Below are 18,869 nucleotides of genomic sequence, written 5' to 3'. Positions count from 1 at the left end.
ACACAATTTCAACCAGCTTTGCGCTTAAATGTCATTCCTGCCTGTTTGGTGCTGTTGGGTTTGCAGGCTGGGAGCTCTCAGACCAACCTGAGGCCTCCCAGCCTTGCCAGGTGTGGGATTTTGGTGGATCTGTGCTGCTGTAAGGAATGGAAACCAGGACACTGAAGAGGGCTTTGCCATCCCACAGGGACAGGGGAAGATGTGGGAATGGGATCTGCTCCCTGTCCCAGGGGAGGAACCCTTCCCTGTGATGGTGCTCACAGGGTTCTTGGATTGGGGAAGAGATGAGGATCTGACTCCGTGTTTCAGAAGGCTTGGTTTATTATTTTATGATGTATATTACATTAAAACTATACTAAAGGAATAGAAGACAGGATTTCATCAGAAGGCTGGCTAAGAACAGAAAAACAAAGGTTTGTAACTCAGCTGTCTGTCCGAGCCAGCTGACTGTGATTGGCCATTAATTAGAAACAACCACATGAGACCAATCACAGATGCACCTGTTGCATTCCACAGCAGCAGATAATCAATGTTTACATTTTGTTCCTGAGGCCTCGCAGCTTCTCAGGAGGAAAAATCCTAAGGAAAGGATTTTCCATAAAATATGTCTGTGACACAGACCCTCAGCCATGGGGACACTTTGCTGCCCCTGAGGGAGATGAGATGCTCCTCCTGAGCAGGAGGTGTGGTTTTGCTCTGAAGCAGGAGCCAGGTCCATGATGGGAGCACCACAGTGTGCAGGGCACAGTTGGTTGAAATTGTGCTCCCGTGTCCAACAAAAATAAGTTCTTAACAGGCATGGGCACCCAGCCTTGTTTCAACTCTCCCCAAACCACTCCAGTCTCTAAATCAACTGGGAAGTGATGCTATTTACAAGCCTACTTCTTTTGGCAAAAAGAAATAACGAGCAAGAGGGTGATATTATTATTATTATTTCAGCTTCAGAGGAGGGAATAATCAGCTTTCCAAGGAATGCCACCTGGGCTGAGTGCTGAGGGCCTTGCAGAGATACCCATCTCCCCTTAACTCTGGGGATTGCTCTGCTGAAATTTACCTGCCCAGGGAGGCTCGGAAGGCAGATCAGCAGGGAAATAGGATGCCAAGCCAGACACAGCTTCCCAACAGCTGCCTCAAACCTGAATCCATCATTCAGTGACCAAGAGGGGAAGCTGCAGAAGCCCCCCAGCATCTCCCCCTAGCCAGCTGCAGCTCCCAACAGACCCCAGCCCAGCTCCTCATCTTCAGGAGACAAACCCAGCCCCACTCCCACCCTGCTTTAACACTAATGAGCCCTGATGACCCTCTGAGCTCCCTCTGCGCCCCTGCCTTGCTGTGAGGAGGGGTCTCCCTGCTGAGCCCAGCTCTGCTCGCTCCTGCACAGGGATGGGACTCAAACCTTTTAAAATCTTCATTTGTTGCTCTCCCTCCATCCCCGCTGGTCAGCCATGCCCAGCACCCACAGGGGGATCTCCATCCCTCCCTCCCTCCCTTCCCTGCTCCCTTTCTGCCCCCCATTCAGCCCCACCAGCCCTGTGGGGTGCAGGGAGCTGGCACAAAGCCATGGCTGTGTCTCCATCCCTCCCGAACCCCATCTCTTCCAGGAGAAGGCTTTGTGGATGTTTCCTGCCTTGCACTGCTGCTGAACCCCCAGCCCAGCTCCACGGGCTCCTGATCCCCCCTCAAGGGCTCCAGAGATTCCCAGCCCCAGCCAAGGCTGCAGGACACCCACACATGGCACAGATGTGGCAGCTCACAGAAAGGCTGGAGGACTCTCTTCCCCCTTTTTTATTGAAAATTATAATTTCTACTCTAGGGCAAACACTGTACATTTTACATCACAAAGCAGGAGACAATTTACAGGGTATGCTCCCATCTGGAAATCCCATGGATTCACCAATCAACCATCCCTGCCATGCACAAAATTCCCACTTGGAGGGAACCAGTCACCTATTTGTCTGCTGGGAGAGGGGGCGCCTGAGAAAACAAGCAAGAGGAAAACGCCTTCAGACACATTTTCTGCCCTGAATGGTACCCAACCCTAATGAGAACCATGGTAACCATGGCAACTTCCCAGAGCTGCAACTGGAAATCCTGAATCCTGCTGAAACCCTGGAGAACTCCGCTCTTTGAGGATAAGGCCCTTGATTTGCACATGTATTTACATGGTTTAATAAAATACAGATTAGACACAGGCAATTCTCAAATTTCACTTTGGCTCGATGGACGAGGAGTCGCTGTCTTTTGGCTGTCAACAAACCAACACCAGAAGCTGTCTGTCCATCCAGCTGGACCCTGGGCAGTAAATCCATGTAAACAGAGCAAGATTGGGGATGTAAAGGTCTTATCTGAACTGACAACAGCCCAGCCAGCTGTGGTGGGCACCACCCCTGGCCAAGCAGCCCAACCCAAGGCAAGATGAAGCTCAGACTGGAGGTGCAGCCCCACGCAGGACAATGCAGACAAAGCAAGGAGGCTGAAAAAGGGTGGGCACAGGGATGCTCCCCTGATACCCTCAGAAAGTGCTGTCCCTACGCAGACAACGACAAAAGCTGCTCAGGGGGGTTTTTTCTACTGCAGGAAAGCTGAGCAAAGCCTGGGGGAAAGCCAGAGGGATGCTGAAAGGTGAGAAGGAAAGAGCTGAAACTGCAGGGAGGGCAGCCCAGGGGGATCCAGCCAGGCTGCTGGCACTGCTGGGGTGGGCTCTGGAGGAGGCAGCAGGGCAAGGGAGGGGAGAGCACCAGCCCAAGGTACTCAGTTCAGCCTCTGGGCAGTGATACTCAAAGGCACTGGGTCCTTTCTGACCAATTCTGCTGTGTGCTTGCGCGGGCACAGGGAGCAGGAGCGAGTTTCTCAGGGCAGGCTGAGATTTCCAACACCATCACTTGGCTCTAGGAGCTGGACCTGCACTGTGCAGGACAGAAATATTCTGGTTTACACACATGTGAGGTTCTCCAAGAAAAGGGATCAAACAGAACGTGATGGATTTCTTAAAGCACAGTACTCACCCTGCCTCCCTTTTCCTGGTTCTGCCTGTGACTTTCAGCTTTTTGTCCTGATCAAAATTAGGGTTTTTTTTACCTCAAAAATACCCACACAGGGAGTTAAAAAAAAATAAATCCAGCAGCAATGCACACAATCACAGGCAAAACTCACTCCAGTTTGGATTTGGGGCTTTTCCCCTCATGCTAGCTCAAATATTTTGGCTGGATTTCCATTCATCCTCTGCCAGTTCAATTTTCACCTACACCTTAAAGAGATTAATTCCTCATTTCCTGCAGCATGCTGTTGTAGACTATCAGAGCCCACTGTCAGACATGCCCACATGCCCAGGGTGTCTGCAGCAACCACCAGGCTGGAGAGCCAAGCCTCTCTGGTATTTCTCATGGCTGAGCTCCATCCTCCTTCCCTGATGGTCCAGCCTGGGCCATGGAGCAGCTCTGCTGCCTTCAGTGGGGCTGTGCCATGGCCTTGCCCATCTCAGCTTGGGCACAAGTGCTGTTTGTCACAAATCAACCCCTCTTCCTCCCCCAGACATGAGAGACAGCATCACCAGCAATGAGGAAGATCCTGATTTCCTCAGGATGTTTGTGTGGAAGTGTCGCAGACATCTTTTCATGAAAAACCCTTTCCTTAGGATTTTTCCTCCTGAGAAGCTGACAGGCCTCAGGAACAAAATGTAAACAATGATTATCTGCTGCTGTGGAATGCAACAGGTGCATCTGTGATTGGTCTCATGTGGTTGTTTGTAATTAATGGCCAATCACAGTCAGCTGGCTCGGACTCTCTGTCTGAGCCACAAACCTTTATCATTCTTTCTTTTCTATTCTTAGCTAGACTTCTGATGAGAAACCTTTTCTTCTATTCTTTTTATAGTATAGTTTTAATGTAATATATATCATAAAATAATAAATCAAGCCTTCTGAAACATGGAGTCAGATCCTCATCTCTTCCCCAATCCAAGAACCCCTGTGAACACCATCACATGGAAGAAAACCCTTTTGGGCTGCATCTCCTCTGCTCTTCGTGGAGATAAATTAATTAGGCGCTAATTAGGCCTCCAGAGCCCAGAGGGAGGAGAGCAGGTAGGGGGAATGGTTAAGGTGATGGGACAAGCCTTACTGAGCATGTTTAGGGATCTTTGGTGGGATGCTCCCTACTGAGACATCCCTTGTGCCCAGAGGGATTTCCCTGGGGTATCCCCAAAGCCGCATGAACCAGCAGGGGAGAGCCTTGCTGTGCTCTGTGCAGCTGCCCACGGGGAAAACCTGCAAAAAGGGAGTGTGGCTTCCCTCCAGCACCACTCCCTTGGGGCTCCTCATGGAAACTCTCACGAGCTGCCTCTCCCAGAGCTGCCCAGGCAAGAGCTCTGCCAAGGCTGAGAGAGGCTGTGGCTGGAATTTCAATGCACAGCTCCACCTGGACGCAGCACAAACATCCTGAACGTTTTCAACGGGTTTTATTTCGTTTAATAAAAAACACCAACCAAGCTTGCATGTATTATCTTATATATATAAATATATACAGTATATATAAAACAAATGCATCTGGACAATGCCTTTCCCTGTGGCACAAACTGTAAGGCATAGGAAGGAGTGTCCTGACAGTCCTGATCTTGGCACTACAGAGAGATCCCCCTGCTCACACACCCCCCGTGTTGGCTTTGCTCTCTTCTTTGGCTTTTTGAGGCAGCAGTGCAGGGAATACTCAACCAAACAATGGAGCCCTGCAGAGCCCAGGGAGGTTTTCCAGGCAACTCAGCCAGCAGGAATCCATCTTGCTGCACTAAATGGGCTTCTGGCAGGCTGAGAGGAACGTGCTGCCTCTGTGGCACAAGGGACTGGAGGGATCAGGGTGGGGTGGGAATCGGTGACCAAACAAATTCTTCTTCTTCTAGGGTGAGCTGGGGCAGCGGGGAGATGAGCAAGCTTTGGATCTCAGCCTGCTGGGGCTGGGACTGCTCCGTGGGCTGAGACTGGCAGAGGTTTCTTTGTGCAGTCCCTCACAAAAATGGAAACCAGCAAGGGTGAGACTGTCCTTTACTGAAGAAGCTCGCAGTATATTGAGCAGAAGCAATAAACCCGACGATAACAAGAAAATAAAAAACGGTGGCATTATCCCAAAAGGAAGGAGGAACCTGATCACTCACAGGTTCTGTTTGCTCCCCGTGTTCAGTTCTGGGTGAGGGTTGGCTTTTTTTTCCTTCTTTTTATTTTTTTCTTTTTTTTCTCTTTTATCTTGATGGTGTTTTCTTCTTGTTGTTGTTGTTCTCTTTTCCTTTTATTTTTTCTTTCAGCACAGACAAGTTGCAAAGCAGGACGGGTGCTGCTGGTGTCTTCTCCTTCTGCAAGGCAGCTGCCCCCAGCTGTTAATTGACTGTGGGCACCTGATTCCTCTGTAAACTATATTCCTTTGCCTTCAGTCTCAGGTTGGCAATACTGTTGGCCATGTTCATGCCCTGTGCTGGGCTGGCGTTGGTACACGTGGCAGAGTAGGTGGCCATGGCACTGAGGGATGGAAAGAGAAACATCACGTCAGACGTGGCCTCCAAACCACAGCAGAGCCTAAATTCTGGGGTTTTTTCCATACCTGTGGGATGTAATCCTGCTGTGGTGTCAGCAGGGAATTGCCACTCCCCTTTATTTAGCAAATCTTTCCGCTGCTCTTCGCTCACCCAGCACCAGAGTGCTCAACGGGAAAAATTTCCACTTCCTATTTTCTAACCCAAAAAGAAGGTTTGCAATGAGGTCAGCCTGCCAGTTAGACCATTGTCCTTAAAAGTATTCCCAGTGGAAGCAGTGTCTGTTAGATGAGACCAATTGCTGGTTTTACAGCCTGTGAAATCACGTCACTTCTGAAACACATGTTACATTAAAGCAACACTCTGGGAAAAACCCCTTTCAACAATTGAGATGTTTTCTTGTTTCAGCCTTTTGGAATGAAAATTTCCACATTTTTTTCCCCCCCTCAAAACTTCAGCTGATTATAAAGAGCATGTCCTGAAGGCTGAAGGAAGAAACCCAAAACATAAACCACTTTGTCTCCCCTTCAAACTGCGACTTTATTCATGAAAAACATCACTTCTGACAGCAGAGCCTGAACAAAGATCTCCAACTCCTTTCTTATCCCACCAAAAAATCTGCAAAGCTGCTTTCCAGACCACTGGAAAACTTGTTCAATCCATGTGTCCCTTGGGTTTCTGTGAAAAGCAGCTCCCCCTGCCAACTCCCCAAAACCCAGCACAGTGTTTGACCTGCTGCATTTCCTCTGCATGGCCCACAGACCACAACCAGCTGAGAAGCACCACATGAAGTGGAGGTGCCCATTTAACACAGAGTGCTCAGGAGGAACCCCCAAATGCTCTGCTGGAGGCCAGCTCAGCTCTGGTGCTGACCTTTCCCACCTGCCTGCCCTGCTGGTCACAGCTGAGCCTCTGGGAAATGCTCTGCTCCATCCACACACCAAAACGCCAAGATGGGCTGGCATTTTTTGCCTTTTTGTCTTTTCCTTTATCTGATTTTATTTTATTTTATTTTATTTTATTTTATTTTATTTTATTTTATTTTATTTTATTTTATTTTAATTTTTTTAAATCGTTCCAGCACCGATCTCCACAACTGGAAATGCAAACAGCAAATCTCCCTGCAGGCACTGCTGCACAGACCCAGCCTGGAGCTGTGCCTGCTCACCCCGAGGTGCTGCTGGTATTTCTGACCTCCCAGAAGGTCAGAAAGCATTTCTGGAGTATTTCAGGAGTATTTCTGACCTTCTGGGAGGTTATCTGCCAGGAGTTTACCTGCCACCCGGTGCTGTGTGAACCCTCAGTCTGCAGGAGATCCACAGCCAGGAATATCTGCATTTCACCAGCATCCAGAACATGTGGATGTGTTGTTTCTGGAGCTCTTCTGAGCCAGCTGCACCCCCTCATTCCCTCTCCATGGCTGGGCTGGTCCTCTCCTCACCCCCAAGTGCTGCCTGCAGGAGGGTGCAAAGCTCCACAAGGTCTCCAGTTAATCCCCCATGCCCATCTGCTTCCACAGGGTGCATCTCTGTCACAGCCATCTTTTATGGAAAATCCTTTCCTTAGGATTTTTTGCTCCTGAGAAGCTGAGAGGCCTCAGGAACAAAGTGTAAACAGTGATTATCTGCTGCTGTGGAATGCAACAGGTGCATCTGGGATTGGCCCATGTTGGATGTTTGTAATTAATGGCCAATCACAGTCACCTTTGTTATCATTCCTTCCTATTCTATTCTTAGCCAGCCCTCTGATGAAATCCTTTCTTCTATTCTTTTAGTATAGTTTTAATGTAATATATACCATAAAATAATAAATCAAGCCTTCTGAAACACGGAGTCAGATCCTCATCTCTTCCCCAATCCAAGAACCCTTGTGAACACAGTCACACATCTCTCCCATGTTTTCGAGCTGGAAGAAATCTGGAGACCTTCAAGGGTACTCCAAACTGGATAAAATAAGGAGTTTTCAGTCAGGGAAACTGTCCCCATTCTAAACCAGGTTGCTGGCCTGAAGCTGAAACTCCAGGGAGGCTCTGGGAGCTCCCCAGAGGTGTGAGGATGGTTTCACTTACAGATGCCAAGTGAAATCCCTACTAAACCAAAAATCTCTAGAAGTGCTTCCTTCCATCAGGTTATTCCAGCAGGAGCAGTGCACAAGAAGGCTGTGTCAAACACCAGAACAGCCTGAGGGTTGCTCCAGAGACTCTCCAGGGCCTAACAAGGGTTGAAGTCACCCTGCTGCCCCCTCCCTCCACCCCATTCAGGCAGAGAAAATTCTCCTTCCTCCACTCAGCTGCTGGGTTTCATGAAACACAGAGGAGCATCATGTTTCTGAGGACTAAAATCCTTCTTTCAAACAAGGTTTTCCGTGGCCCATGGAGCCAAAGGTTGCTGGAGTGGGAAGTGTGGGCTGCCAGTCCTGTTTTCTTAGGAACCTAGGCTGAAAAATGCCTCAGTAAAACATTTCTCAACTTCAAAAAAAAAAAAAGCATAGTATCTACTTGGCTGTCTGTGTGACAGAGATCTGCAAATAGCTTTGGTTGACCTGTGGCTGAGTGTATTTGGAGAATAAACACAGGGACTGAAAACTTTTCCCAGATCTGAGAGGGAAACCAGCCCTGGCCACGCTGCTCTGGGCGCTCCCCAGGAGTGGCTGCTAATCAGGGGCTGCTCCAGCCCTGCTGGGAAGATGGGCAGGGGGCAGGGGCCATGCAAACACTCCACATGGCTGCAGGGTTTCACTGTTTGAATATCTGAATGACCTTACTGCAAAGCTTTAATGAGGCTGAGACCCTTCCAGATGAGTGTGATTGCCAGAAGAGGAGTAGAAGGATCAGAAACCCAGGGGAGCACGGAGTGTCTGAGGGTGCTGTGCACCCCAGAGTGTGGAAAGCAGCTGCTCAGCTGCAAATAAATGCCTTTGCTGAAATATCTTGGCTGCAGACAAGACAAGGGCAAGGTGTGTCTGCATCCTGGACGGGCACAGCCTGGAGCTGAGGGGCTGGAAAACCATTCCTGAGGCTGGAAAACCATCCCTAAGACTGGAAAACCATCCCCAAGGCTGTCCCTTCTCCCCTGTTCTCATTAGCACATCCCAGGGGCTGCAGGTGACCTCAAGACATCCCTTCCCAGGTGCCCTTGGGAGTTTCTCCCAGCAGTGATTATGGATCTCCTAGTTCATGTTCTCCTAACTGCGATTATGGATCTCCTAGTTGATGTTCTCCTAACTGCGATTATGGATCTCCTAGTTGATGTTCTCCTAACTGCGATTATGGATCTCCTAGTTGATGTTCTCCTAGCTGTGATTATGGATCTCCTAGTTCATGTTCTCCTAACTGCGATTATGGATCTCCTAGTTGATGTTCTCCTAGCTGTGATTATGGATCTCCTAGTTCATGTTCTCCTAGCAGTGATTATGAATTATCTCCTAGTTGATGTTCTCCCAGCAGTGATCATGGATCTCCTAGTTGATGTTCTACTAGCAGTGATTAGAATCTCCTAGTTGATGTTCTCCTAGCAGTGATTATGGATCTCCTAGTTGATGTTCTACTAGCAGTGATTAGAATCTCCTAGGTGATGTTCTCCTAGCAGTGATTATGGATCTCCTAGTTGATGTTCTCCTAGCAGTGATCATGGATCTCCTAGTTGATGTTCTCCTAGCAGTGATTATGAATTATCTCCTAGTTCATGTTCTCCTAGCAGTGATTATGAAGCCCCCTGTGTAAACATCATCTCAGGAGGGAGGATCCCTTTTTAGAAGTGTGAGAGGTGGAAATAAGCCATGAGCACTGAGTAAGGATCTGGTGCTGTGACCCAGTGCAGTCCCACTGGGCTGGGGAAGGAACTCACTCCCTTCCCTTCCCTGATCTCACCTCCCCAGAATGTTACAGCAAGGAGCACTGCACAGGGAGAAAGCCTTAATCCATAAAAGAGGGATTTTGACAGGCAGCAGTCAACAGAAAAAAATCCAAAGGACAGGGGCCATTTCTAAGATGCAGCTGGTGGCCACCCAAAGCATCCTTTCCCATATCTGCAGTGGGTGGGTCTATGACTTGTTCTTCTGGACATAAAGAGTGGATGAGGAGGACCCCCCAGACCTGAAGCAGCAAGCAGGAAGACCAGACCATGTGTTTGCAGCTCTTGCCGTGCAAACAATGCTTGGAGCAAAAAGAGGGTCAAGGTGACCCAGCAAGAGAGGTCCTGAGCATGGTGTGGCTCCTGGAGGGCAGGGGGAAGCTGGCAGTGACCAGGCCAGATGAACAGGAAGAAATCCAGCCAAAGGCTTCATGGTCTTGACCAACAATGAAGCCACTGTGCTAAAAAACACCCTCCAAGCTCCTTTTTAACTGCCTGTGAGCCAGCTGGCTCCCCACAAACCAACCCATCCTGTGGAGCTCGTGTCCCCACCCAGCTCCTGCAGAGCCAGCGATGGCATGCATGGAGAGGACAGGCAGCACTGTGATGGCACAGACATCCCAGACCCTCTGAGGCTGGCCTTGCCACATCCCTGTTCCCTTCCTGCCATCCCTTGAGCAGCACTGAGCACAGGGGGTGGACACTGAGCTCCAGTCTGTCACCTGGCCCTTCCTGCAGGGTGACCACAGTGCAGTGCTCACACACACACACCCTCCCTGTGCTCAGGGAATAAAAGATCTGCTCAGCAGCCCTGTGCTGAGAGCTCCACAGGGATGGAGTGAGCTCCCAGCCTTGCTGCCATCCCCAGCAGAAGGACAGCCACAGAACTCCCTCTTCTGGCCACTGTGCGCTGGCTGAGCCTCCCCAAGTGCTCTGAGCCCCCTCTCCTGGATCTGTGTCCCATGGAAAGGTTTCCTCCTTGCTGTAAACCCGATGCACCGGAGAAAACCTCCTGTTTCCATGCATTTCTACCTGAGCCTCTCTAGAAACTCCCTGAATTGCAGAGAGAGACCCCCAGAAGCTGCCAGAAAGACACAACAACACCGAGCTGGGACCACACTGGCAATGGGATGGTGTCACATTCATATTTTCTGAAAAATCCCTTTGCCCAGGATTTTTCTCCTGGGAAGCTGAGAAGCCTCAGAGGAAAAGGAAAACAATAATTATCTAATTTGCTTCTCCTGTGTTTTGCTGCTTTGGATTGTGTTTGGGGATTGTTTACCCACAGGTGATTGTTTCATTGGTTTCTGCACTGAATTATTTTGACTTATTGGATAATCAGTGCCAAGCTGTGTCAGGGCTCTGGAGAGAGTCACGAGTTTTATTATTATCTTTTAGCCTCCTGTAAGTATCCTTTCTGTATTCTTTAGTATAGTTCAGTATTCTTTAATATATTATAGTATCATAAAATAATAAATCAGCCTTCTGAGAACATGGAGTCAGATTCATCATTCCTTCCTATTCCTACATCAGATTCATCATTCCTTCCTACATGAGATTCATCATCCCTTCCTACGTCTGGGGCAGCCCAAACACAACAAGATGGAGTGGGAGCAGGTGAGGAGAAGCACTGGGTGGTCAGGCTGCTGTATCCTCCAGGTGTGGATGCATCAGAGCTGTCTGAGGGTGCTTTTGGGGTGGCGCGGTGGGATCAGTCAGTCAGTCAGTGTGTCAGTCAGTCCCTCCCTGTGTCCCTCCCTCACCTGTAGGGCGAGGCGGTGCCCCAGGACAGGTAGTCGGTGGCCCTGGGGGCGGGCCGGGGTACGATGGGCTGCTCCACGGCCGCCACGTCCCCGGAGTAGGATTTGAGCAGCGAGGCGTTCTTGCTGGCCAGCATGGCGCGCTCGTTCCGGCGGAACTTGGCTCTCCTGTTCTGGAACCACACCTGCAGGGGGACACGCAGGGACACCGACCGTCACATCTGCTCTGCCACTGGCCACGTCCCCATGGGATCCCATCCCCATCCCCAAAGCTGGCCGCATCCCAGGCTGCCCCTGGGAACCCTAAGGATGGGATAATCCTGGTGCCTGCTCTGATCACGCCCTCAGGTGAGGGGCTGGCTGAGGGACGTGGCTGTGTCCCGTGCACATGGCTGTGGCAGTCATCTTCTCTGGAAAAATCCCTTTGCTCAGGATTTCTCTCCTGGGAAGCTGAGAAGCCTCAGAGAAAAAGGAAAACAATAATTATCTGATTTGCTTCTCCTGTGTTTTGCTGCTTTGGAATGTGGTTGGAGATTGTTTGTCCAACAGGTGTGTATTTGATTGGTTTCAAGTGAATTGTTTTGACTTGTTGGCCAATTATGATCAAGCTGTGTTGGGGCTCTGGGAAGAGTCACAAGTCTATTTTAGAATCTTTTAGCCTTCTGTAAGTATCCTTTCTGTATTCTTTAGTATAGTTTAGTACTCTTTAGTATAGTTTTGGTATAGAATTCTTTAATATAATAAATAACATATAGATATGATATGATTGATATGATATGATATATAAAAATATATTATATATATGATACATATTATATATACAAGTATATGTATATATTATATCTTAAAATAATAAATTAGCCTTCTAAGAACATGGAGTCAGGTTCATCATTCGTCCCTTCCTCTGGGAACCCCACAAATACAAGAGATGGCAGCAAGGCCTGGCAATGCTGTCCAACACACCGTGACCCACGGTCTGCTGTCACCTGCAGAAGGTGCAGGCCTGCAAGCTGAGAGCTCAAGGTAACATCAGCAGCCTGAGCATCCAACAGCTTGGCCCCATGGACACAACTGGTGGGGCAGGTGGTGAATGGAGGGGCAGGTCAGGTCTGGCAGTCTCCCTCAAGGCACGGTGGAGCCAGGAGCTTGGTGACCCTGGTGTGCCACACAGACAGACCCCAAGGATTTCTGCTGCCTTGCTGGAGCGACCCAATGATCCCCTAGGTGAGGTGGGAATCACCTCAATCATGGGATTACCTGAACTCTGGCCTCAGTGAGGTTGACTCTGCGTGCAAGGTCCTCCCGTACGAAGGCATCGGGGTAGTGAGTCCTCTCAAAGACCCTCTCTAGTGCCTGCAGCTGGCTGCTGTTGAAGGTAGTCCTGTTCCTCCTCTGCTTTCTTTTCTTCTTCTCTTCTGAGTTCAGCTGATCATCTAGGAGAGACAATTGGGGATGGGAAAAGTGAGAAAGCCAAGAGCCCACAGCCACCATTGAGGGGTGAACAATCTCAATGGTTTCAAGAGGGAAAGGGCTTAGGAAGGGGCTTGCACAATTTTAATACATTAACCATGCTGGGTTACTCCCCACATGAAGAGGAGGTTGAAAGCGCACCAATCTCAAGCATTCATTTTTCAATTCCACTGTGTAAGACTTGTGCCAGATCTCTTAAGCTACCCCAGCTCTCAGCTTCCTTATCTCTGAAAAGCAGCAAAAAAAGCCCAAAATGCTTCTCCCCATTCCTCACAATCCCAGAAATCTTTTCTGGTGGCAAAGAATCACAAAGCCCTGTTCTCTCTGCTTCAGATTTCCAAGGACTGCTCTAACTGGGATATAACAGCTCTCTGGGATAAGAGCACACTCTTGGATGCTGCTAGTGAGGAGCAGCTGTGCCCTCTGCAGCATCCTCCTGAGCCCAGCAAGGTGATGAACAACCACCCATAAGAGCACTTATTGTTTTGTACCAAGTTTGCATTTACTCAGAAATTAATCAACATACTGGATCACGCCAGTATGTGTGGGGTGCCGCCAAAAATCCACATTACCCTGGGGGGACCTGAGCCAATACTCATGTCAGCATTAAAGTGTATTGATCCCATAATCCATAAAAATGCACAAGCTAGGGAATCATATTGTAAGTTCATCCCTGCACACCTTGGTGCAGGTGACAGTGTCACCACTGAGAGTGCTATGTACAGAAGAACACCCCCTCAACAGTCACTCCTTTTGCCATGGACAATTATGACGGCTCCCCTTATCCCTCTCTTCTCCAGGGGGTATGTAAGGCACACGGAGAGGCTGACAGGGAAATTAAAGTCTGCAGTTGCTGTCCTCACCACCTGTTTGTGTTGCTTTTCACAGCCCATCTGGTACCAGTTACTGCACCTGAACACCTTTGGAGCAAGGCCCATCCCTTTGAGAACAAAAGGACATTCCTCTTAAATTAAAGCATGGCTTTCAAATTCTTTCAGGTTTACGGTGCCTCCATCCCTAATCCTCCTCCAACAGCCTGATGATCCCCAGAAGGCTCCTTTCCAGCCTGGGGATTCCTGGGTGCAAAAACACACCCTTGGTTTTCCCATATCCGAGAGGAAGCGTTTGGAGATCAGTTTTTAACAGGACTGCTGAGTCGTAAAGCTGAGCTGGGAAGGGACTGGCAGAGGCAGGAATGTGCAAGGAAAACAAAGGTATGAAGGAATTAAAGCAGGGCTACAGGTGAATCTATCAGCTCAGAGGGATGGGACTGAAGTGCTGCTTGTGCAGAACGCCCTGCGCACGTTTCTCCTTGCTGGGGGTTTAACGCCATCACAAGCTCCATCCCTTATAAAGAAGGAGAAAAACCCTGCATGTCCCTCTCTTGACTCATCACCAAACCCTTCTCAAAAGGGGTCAGCTATTTCCCCCTGGCTCTGCTGTGCTGCTGTGCACCACACAACACAGCAAACAGAGCCTCGGGGCACAAACGTCCCTCCAAATGCCACAAACACCGCATGGCCAGCTGCTGGAGAGGCCAAAGACAACACGGCCTCCTTTGGAGTTACCCACTTCATGCTATTCTCTAACCTAAACCCTGCCTATGCAGAGCATATGAACAAATCAATAAAAGCCTTTGGGATCCTTTCAGAATCCCATCCAGGCCTCTGAAGCATCATTTCTGCCCAGAAGAAAACACGCGGCTGCACGGAACACGAGTTCAGCCCTTGCTTGGCCCTGCGTGACAGCTACGCATGAGGAGGGGTGAGCACATCCCTCTGGGGAGCAAGAAGAAGGGCCAAAGTCTGTAAAACACCAGAGAACAAGAATTAATTCCCCCTGCCAAGCACGTTAGCGCAATTTGCCTGGTTTCCTCCCGGCGTAAAGCGAGACGCCGCCGGTGATTCACGGCTCACCTCGTAATTACCGAGCCCAAAAATAGCCAGGACAGAAAGTGTCCGTGCTGGGTGACTCATGGCTGGGTCACTGCTGGCTAAAGCACCCCCAGTCTAGGCTGCCACGGAGCAGGGATGTCAGTCACCCCCTTTTTTCAGGACAGAGGTGACGGCAAAGCACGACCTGTGACAGGCAGCTCTGGAATTTTGGGATCTCCCATCACCGCACCTCTGGAACAGCACAAAATCCAAACCTCTACAGGAGTGATTTGGGTAGCAGGGAAAAAAAAAATAACAACAGGATATTAATCCAGAGCAGCATGGGGTTGGTCAGTCCTTGTGTCTTGCCCTGTGCTGCTAAGGAGGGACTGCACACACCTAAACCCAGCCTGCCTGCAAATGTCACCTCGCCCTCAGCGCTCCACGGCTGCCTCCAGCACATCAGCAGGGTGTTTCTTCTACTCTGCCATTATTTCTTCATCAGGAAACAACCCTGAACACTAGAAAATGGTATTCCTGAGAAATGGTATTCCTGGAAAAGGGTATTCCTAAACAATGCTGACAGCATGAGTGACTGGGGTCAGCAGAAACGGAGAGGAGAGGGAAGCAGCTCTAAAGATTTTTTTAGGTAGGTCAGAAGTCTTTTGTCAATGTTCTTTTAATCAGAAAAATTTTATTGCATGCAGAGTTCTCAAAAGCTGAGCAGCTTGCAAATGTGCCTCACAGAAAGACTGAAACGTGTATTCTCCTCTCAGGAACTCAGTGCTGGAAAATCTGGGAATTCCATTGCCAAATCCCAACCTTCCACGCTGGGACTACATTTCCTGTTTCCACATTTGCCTTTTCCTGTGCTATTTCTACATTTCCAAATAACATGCAGGTCCTGGTGTCATACACAAGTGCACCAAAGCATTTTCAAGTGCTCCTAAATGATTCAGCAGGAAACATCCTGTTCTTTTTTCCTCTTGCAGCGAGGCAGATCCACACTTGCACACACTCCAATCTCTTCTCCTCACCTCACAGTATCTGTCCCAGCGCCTGTAACTATTGCTGGGGCACTACCAGGCAGCTCCTCTTGGGATGCCACATTGAAAAAAAAAAAAAAACACCCAAAAAAAACACCCCCCAAAAAAACCCCTAAAACCAAAAAAAACCCACAAAAATTAAATAAAATTTAAAAAAAATCAGAGTTGAAAACTAAATGCCTATGTAGGAGTTTCAAGATTGGTATTTTTTCATCGATACTTACAACCACAACATATTTTAGATTTCCAGTTTGCAGGAATGCTTGTGCATACTTGCATTCATTCCAGGTCAGAACAAAAGCTCATTTCCAGATGGGATTTATATTGTGTGGGCAGTTTGGAAAAGTTTTGACCAGTTCTATTAAGTCCAGAACCAGCTATTATAGTTCATTAATTGGATCCGAATCGAAAGTAAACCATTGGATTTAATTAAGGGAGCAACAGAGACACTTAACCACAGTATAATGTATGGTAAGGCAGCAAAGATTTGTCACATCAGTTACAGAAACTGTAAACTGAGAAAGGATTCCAGGAAGAAAAAGAATCACACTCTGATCACACCCTTCAAAATAAGAAGTTAACGTTTGAACACAGATTTTAGAACAAGCAAGACAAATGATTTCACAGTGAAAAAAATAATAAACTATAAATTTAAAAGGCAACAATTCAAAACTCTTAAAATATAAAAAAATACTGCAAGCAAGCGAAAGTTTTATTCAGATTGGTGGAGAAAGAAAGGAAAAGCGAGAATAGAAGGGAAAGGAACAGGGCTTTTTATCTGGTTTAAACTTAAATTTCATGAAGCTTGAATATAAATATTTCTGGGTGTTCCCCCAGCTCTGGGTAGGCTTCTCTCCCCAGCATCAGCCATCCAGTTTTTAGCCCATCACACACTCCCAGTCCACTTTAACTCACGCTCTGCTTTGCTTTTGATTCGTGACATCCCTCTAAAAACACTGCAACGCTTTGCGTGCAGGGCAGCTTTGTCAACTGGCATCATAAAAAACTCAAAACCAAAACCCCAAAATGTTTAATCAAAGCAAAACCAAGGCTCCAAGCAGAGCAATGGGGACACAAAGAACCCACAGTGTGACAGAGCCCTGCCTCGCTGATTTGAGACAAATTTCACTGATTTTCCACCCCGCTCATCCCGGGGGCTCCTTGTCCACCAGCAGCATCCATTGTCTTTGCCAGATGTGAGCAGGGCCAGAAGAGGGGCAGGGGGCCATAAATGGATAAGATTTCATGCCCAGAGCTGCCTGAAGTATCTTCCTTTCTAAAATCTCCCAGGAGAGAATGAACTCCAGCTCGTGCGGATTTCTGCGCGCAAGCGAATTATTTCCGAATAAGTTAAACAAGGTTTAACTTCAGGGCACACAAATGCTACAAAAAGAAGGTGTAGGGATCCCACAGCAGCCATCACAAATGTAGGCAATATGGAATGGAGGTAACAAATAGAAGTAAATATGTTAAGGTAGGAGATGCCTGTTAAGTCATGTACTTCACTACAGCAGCGATAGCGAGCCCAGCTGTACAACAGTGATAACAGCAAGTTTTTATTCTGAGTACAGGTCAGACTATAGAGATTTTTGAGCTATCATTTTCTTCTCATTACACAACACCAGTTGAGCTTTTCTCCTCACCTCTACTGGTTTTTATTTCTGCACTATCTCAATGTTTAAATTATTTCAATTACACAGAAAATTCAAGTATCCAAAGTTCCAGTCTTGTTGAGAGCATCAGGAACACAGAAAAAAAAAGTAACAAAGAAACAGATGCTCTATTTCCTTTAAGAGCCATCTCTTGTGATTATCTCGCAGTCAGGTTCAAGTTTTGCACATAAATAAGAAGTTGTTCTGTGCATGAGCACAAAGCTTCAGAAAGGTGATATCGAATTTTTCATACTAAACCCGAGTTTTAATGTTAAACAGAAAAACATGCACATTTTCAGTGTCACCCGTGGGGCTACAGCACTTCCTCTCCAAAGGGTCTGCAATGTGGGACCTATCAGGGTGATTTTTAGCTGCCTGCACACAAACAATTACAGATCATTATAGAGCTGTGAACGGCTGGGATAGCAGGGAGAGCCCTGTATCCTTTGGAATAGGATAATAAATACCTACTTTAATAAATACCTACTTTATTCCTTTAATAAAGGAATAAATAATTTAATAAATCTCTGCTTTATTCCCTTAACACTATCTAGCCTCTGTTCCAGGTAGCCTCTCAAGGCATTACCTTATTGAATTTGGCTCTGCCTGCCAGGAGCTGCTGAGGTCCTGCACAGCCACAGCCTCACCCATGGGAGGATGAAACCCTGGCTGTCCTCCCTCAGGAGCAGAGGGAGCTCCCAGCTGCACTGTGGCCAAAGGAGACATTCCCAGGTGGGATTTGAGGCACAGCACAGTGAGTGACTCTTGGCCCCTGGAATGAGGTCTTGGGGTTGTCACTTTGCGGGTGGAGAGTCTAGAGATGCCTCCAAGCTTCTGAGAAGAGTTTCCAGCATGCAAACAATCTTCACCCAAACTTACCAGGCACTGGGGGCTTGAGTGCAGAGGCTTTCCCTGTGTTCTGGTCTGCAGGGATAGGGTCCCATCAAAACCCCAAGCTGCCCTGCTCCTGACCCACAGACAGGGCAGCACAAGAAGCCAAGAGCTCTATCCTATCTTACGCAAGCCAGAACTCCTTTTCAGGGTGGTTTCAGCTCTGGTGCTCTGTCTCTCATCTGGTGGCAACCTGTAAAGCACATGGGCAGTTACAGCAGCTAAGATGTGAGCCCTCTCTAACCATTTCAATGTTCCCACTTGCTGGAGCTGACAGAAGAAATTATATTTGGGGATAAAAAAAAAAAAAAAAAAGAGTAATCATGATCCCGTGGAAATCCGGAGAGTCCCGCTGGAAAGACTTAACATTCAGTGTTAATTATTGGGAGAACAACATTTGTGGGGGCAGAAGTTTACATCCTCCTCCAGAAATTGGTACAAAGCCATGGAAAGTCCCCCTGCATCCCACAGACCAGTCTGAGCTCTGCTGCAACAGTTCTGCTTTTATATTCACTGGAGTTTTCCTTCTGGGCATCCTACAGCTCATAAGGCACACAGCTTAGTCCTGCTCTTCTAACAAGCCTTTCTGATGGGTCTTGGGGTCAGAGTGTTCCCATAATACAATAAGCACTGTATGGATCTCATAAGCTCCAAGGCACAGTATGTTATGTGTTTGGAATTCCTTGTATGCTTTTATACTTTGTTTTACATATTGTAATTTTTATATGCATTACCGCATTGATCCTTGGAAAATTAATTTAGGAAAAAAAAAAAAAACCCAAACCCCAAAAAAACAACAGACATAAT

General features: G+C 47.9%; 1 protein-coding gene across 1 annotated transcript in view; it reads right to left on the bottom strand.

Annotated features, from left to right (window-relative positions):
* Nucleotides 1-1,743: 1,743 nt before the first annotated feature.
* PRRX1 (paired related homeobox 1) overlaps nucleotides 1,744-18,869 on the bottom strand; it is a 41,170-nt gene continuing 24,044 nt past the window's right edge. Inside the window, exons 2-4 of the mRNA XM_063165248.1 lie at nucleotides 12,387-12,562; nucleotides 11,133-11,314; nucleotides 1,744-5,504 (exon numbers count right to left, since the gene is read on the bottom strand). Coding sequence (XP_063021318.1) covers nucleotides 5,366-5,504; nucleotides 11,133-11,314; nucleotides 12,387-12,562 — 497 coding nt within the window. The 3' untranslated portion in view covers nucleotides 1,744-5,365. The remainder of the gene's footprint in view (nucleotides 5,505-11,132; nucleotides 11,315-12,386; nucleotides 12,563-18,869) is intronic.

This window comes from Melospiza melodia, chromosome 11, assembly GCF_035770615.1.
Source record: "Melospiza melodia melodia isolate bMelMel2 chromosome 11, bMelMel2.pri, whole genome shotgun sequence".
Classification (NCBI taxonomy): Eukaryota; Metazoa; Chordata; class Aves; order Passeriformes; family Passerellidae; genus Melospiza; species Melospiza melodia.
Note: the sequence above shows the minus strand (reverse complement) of the source record. Positions and strands in the feature narration are given on the sequence as shown.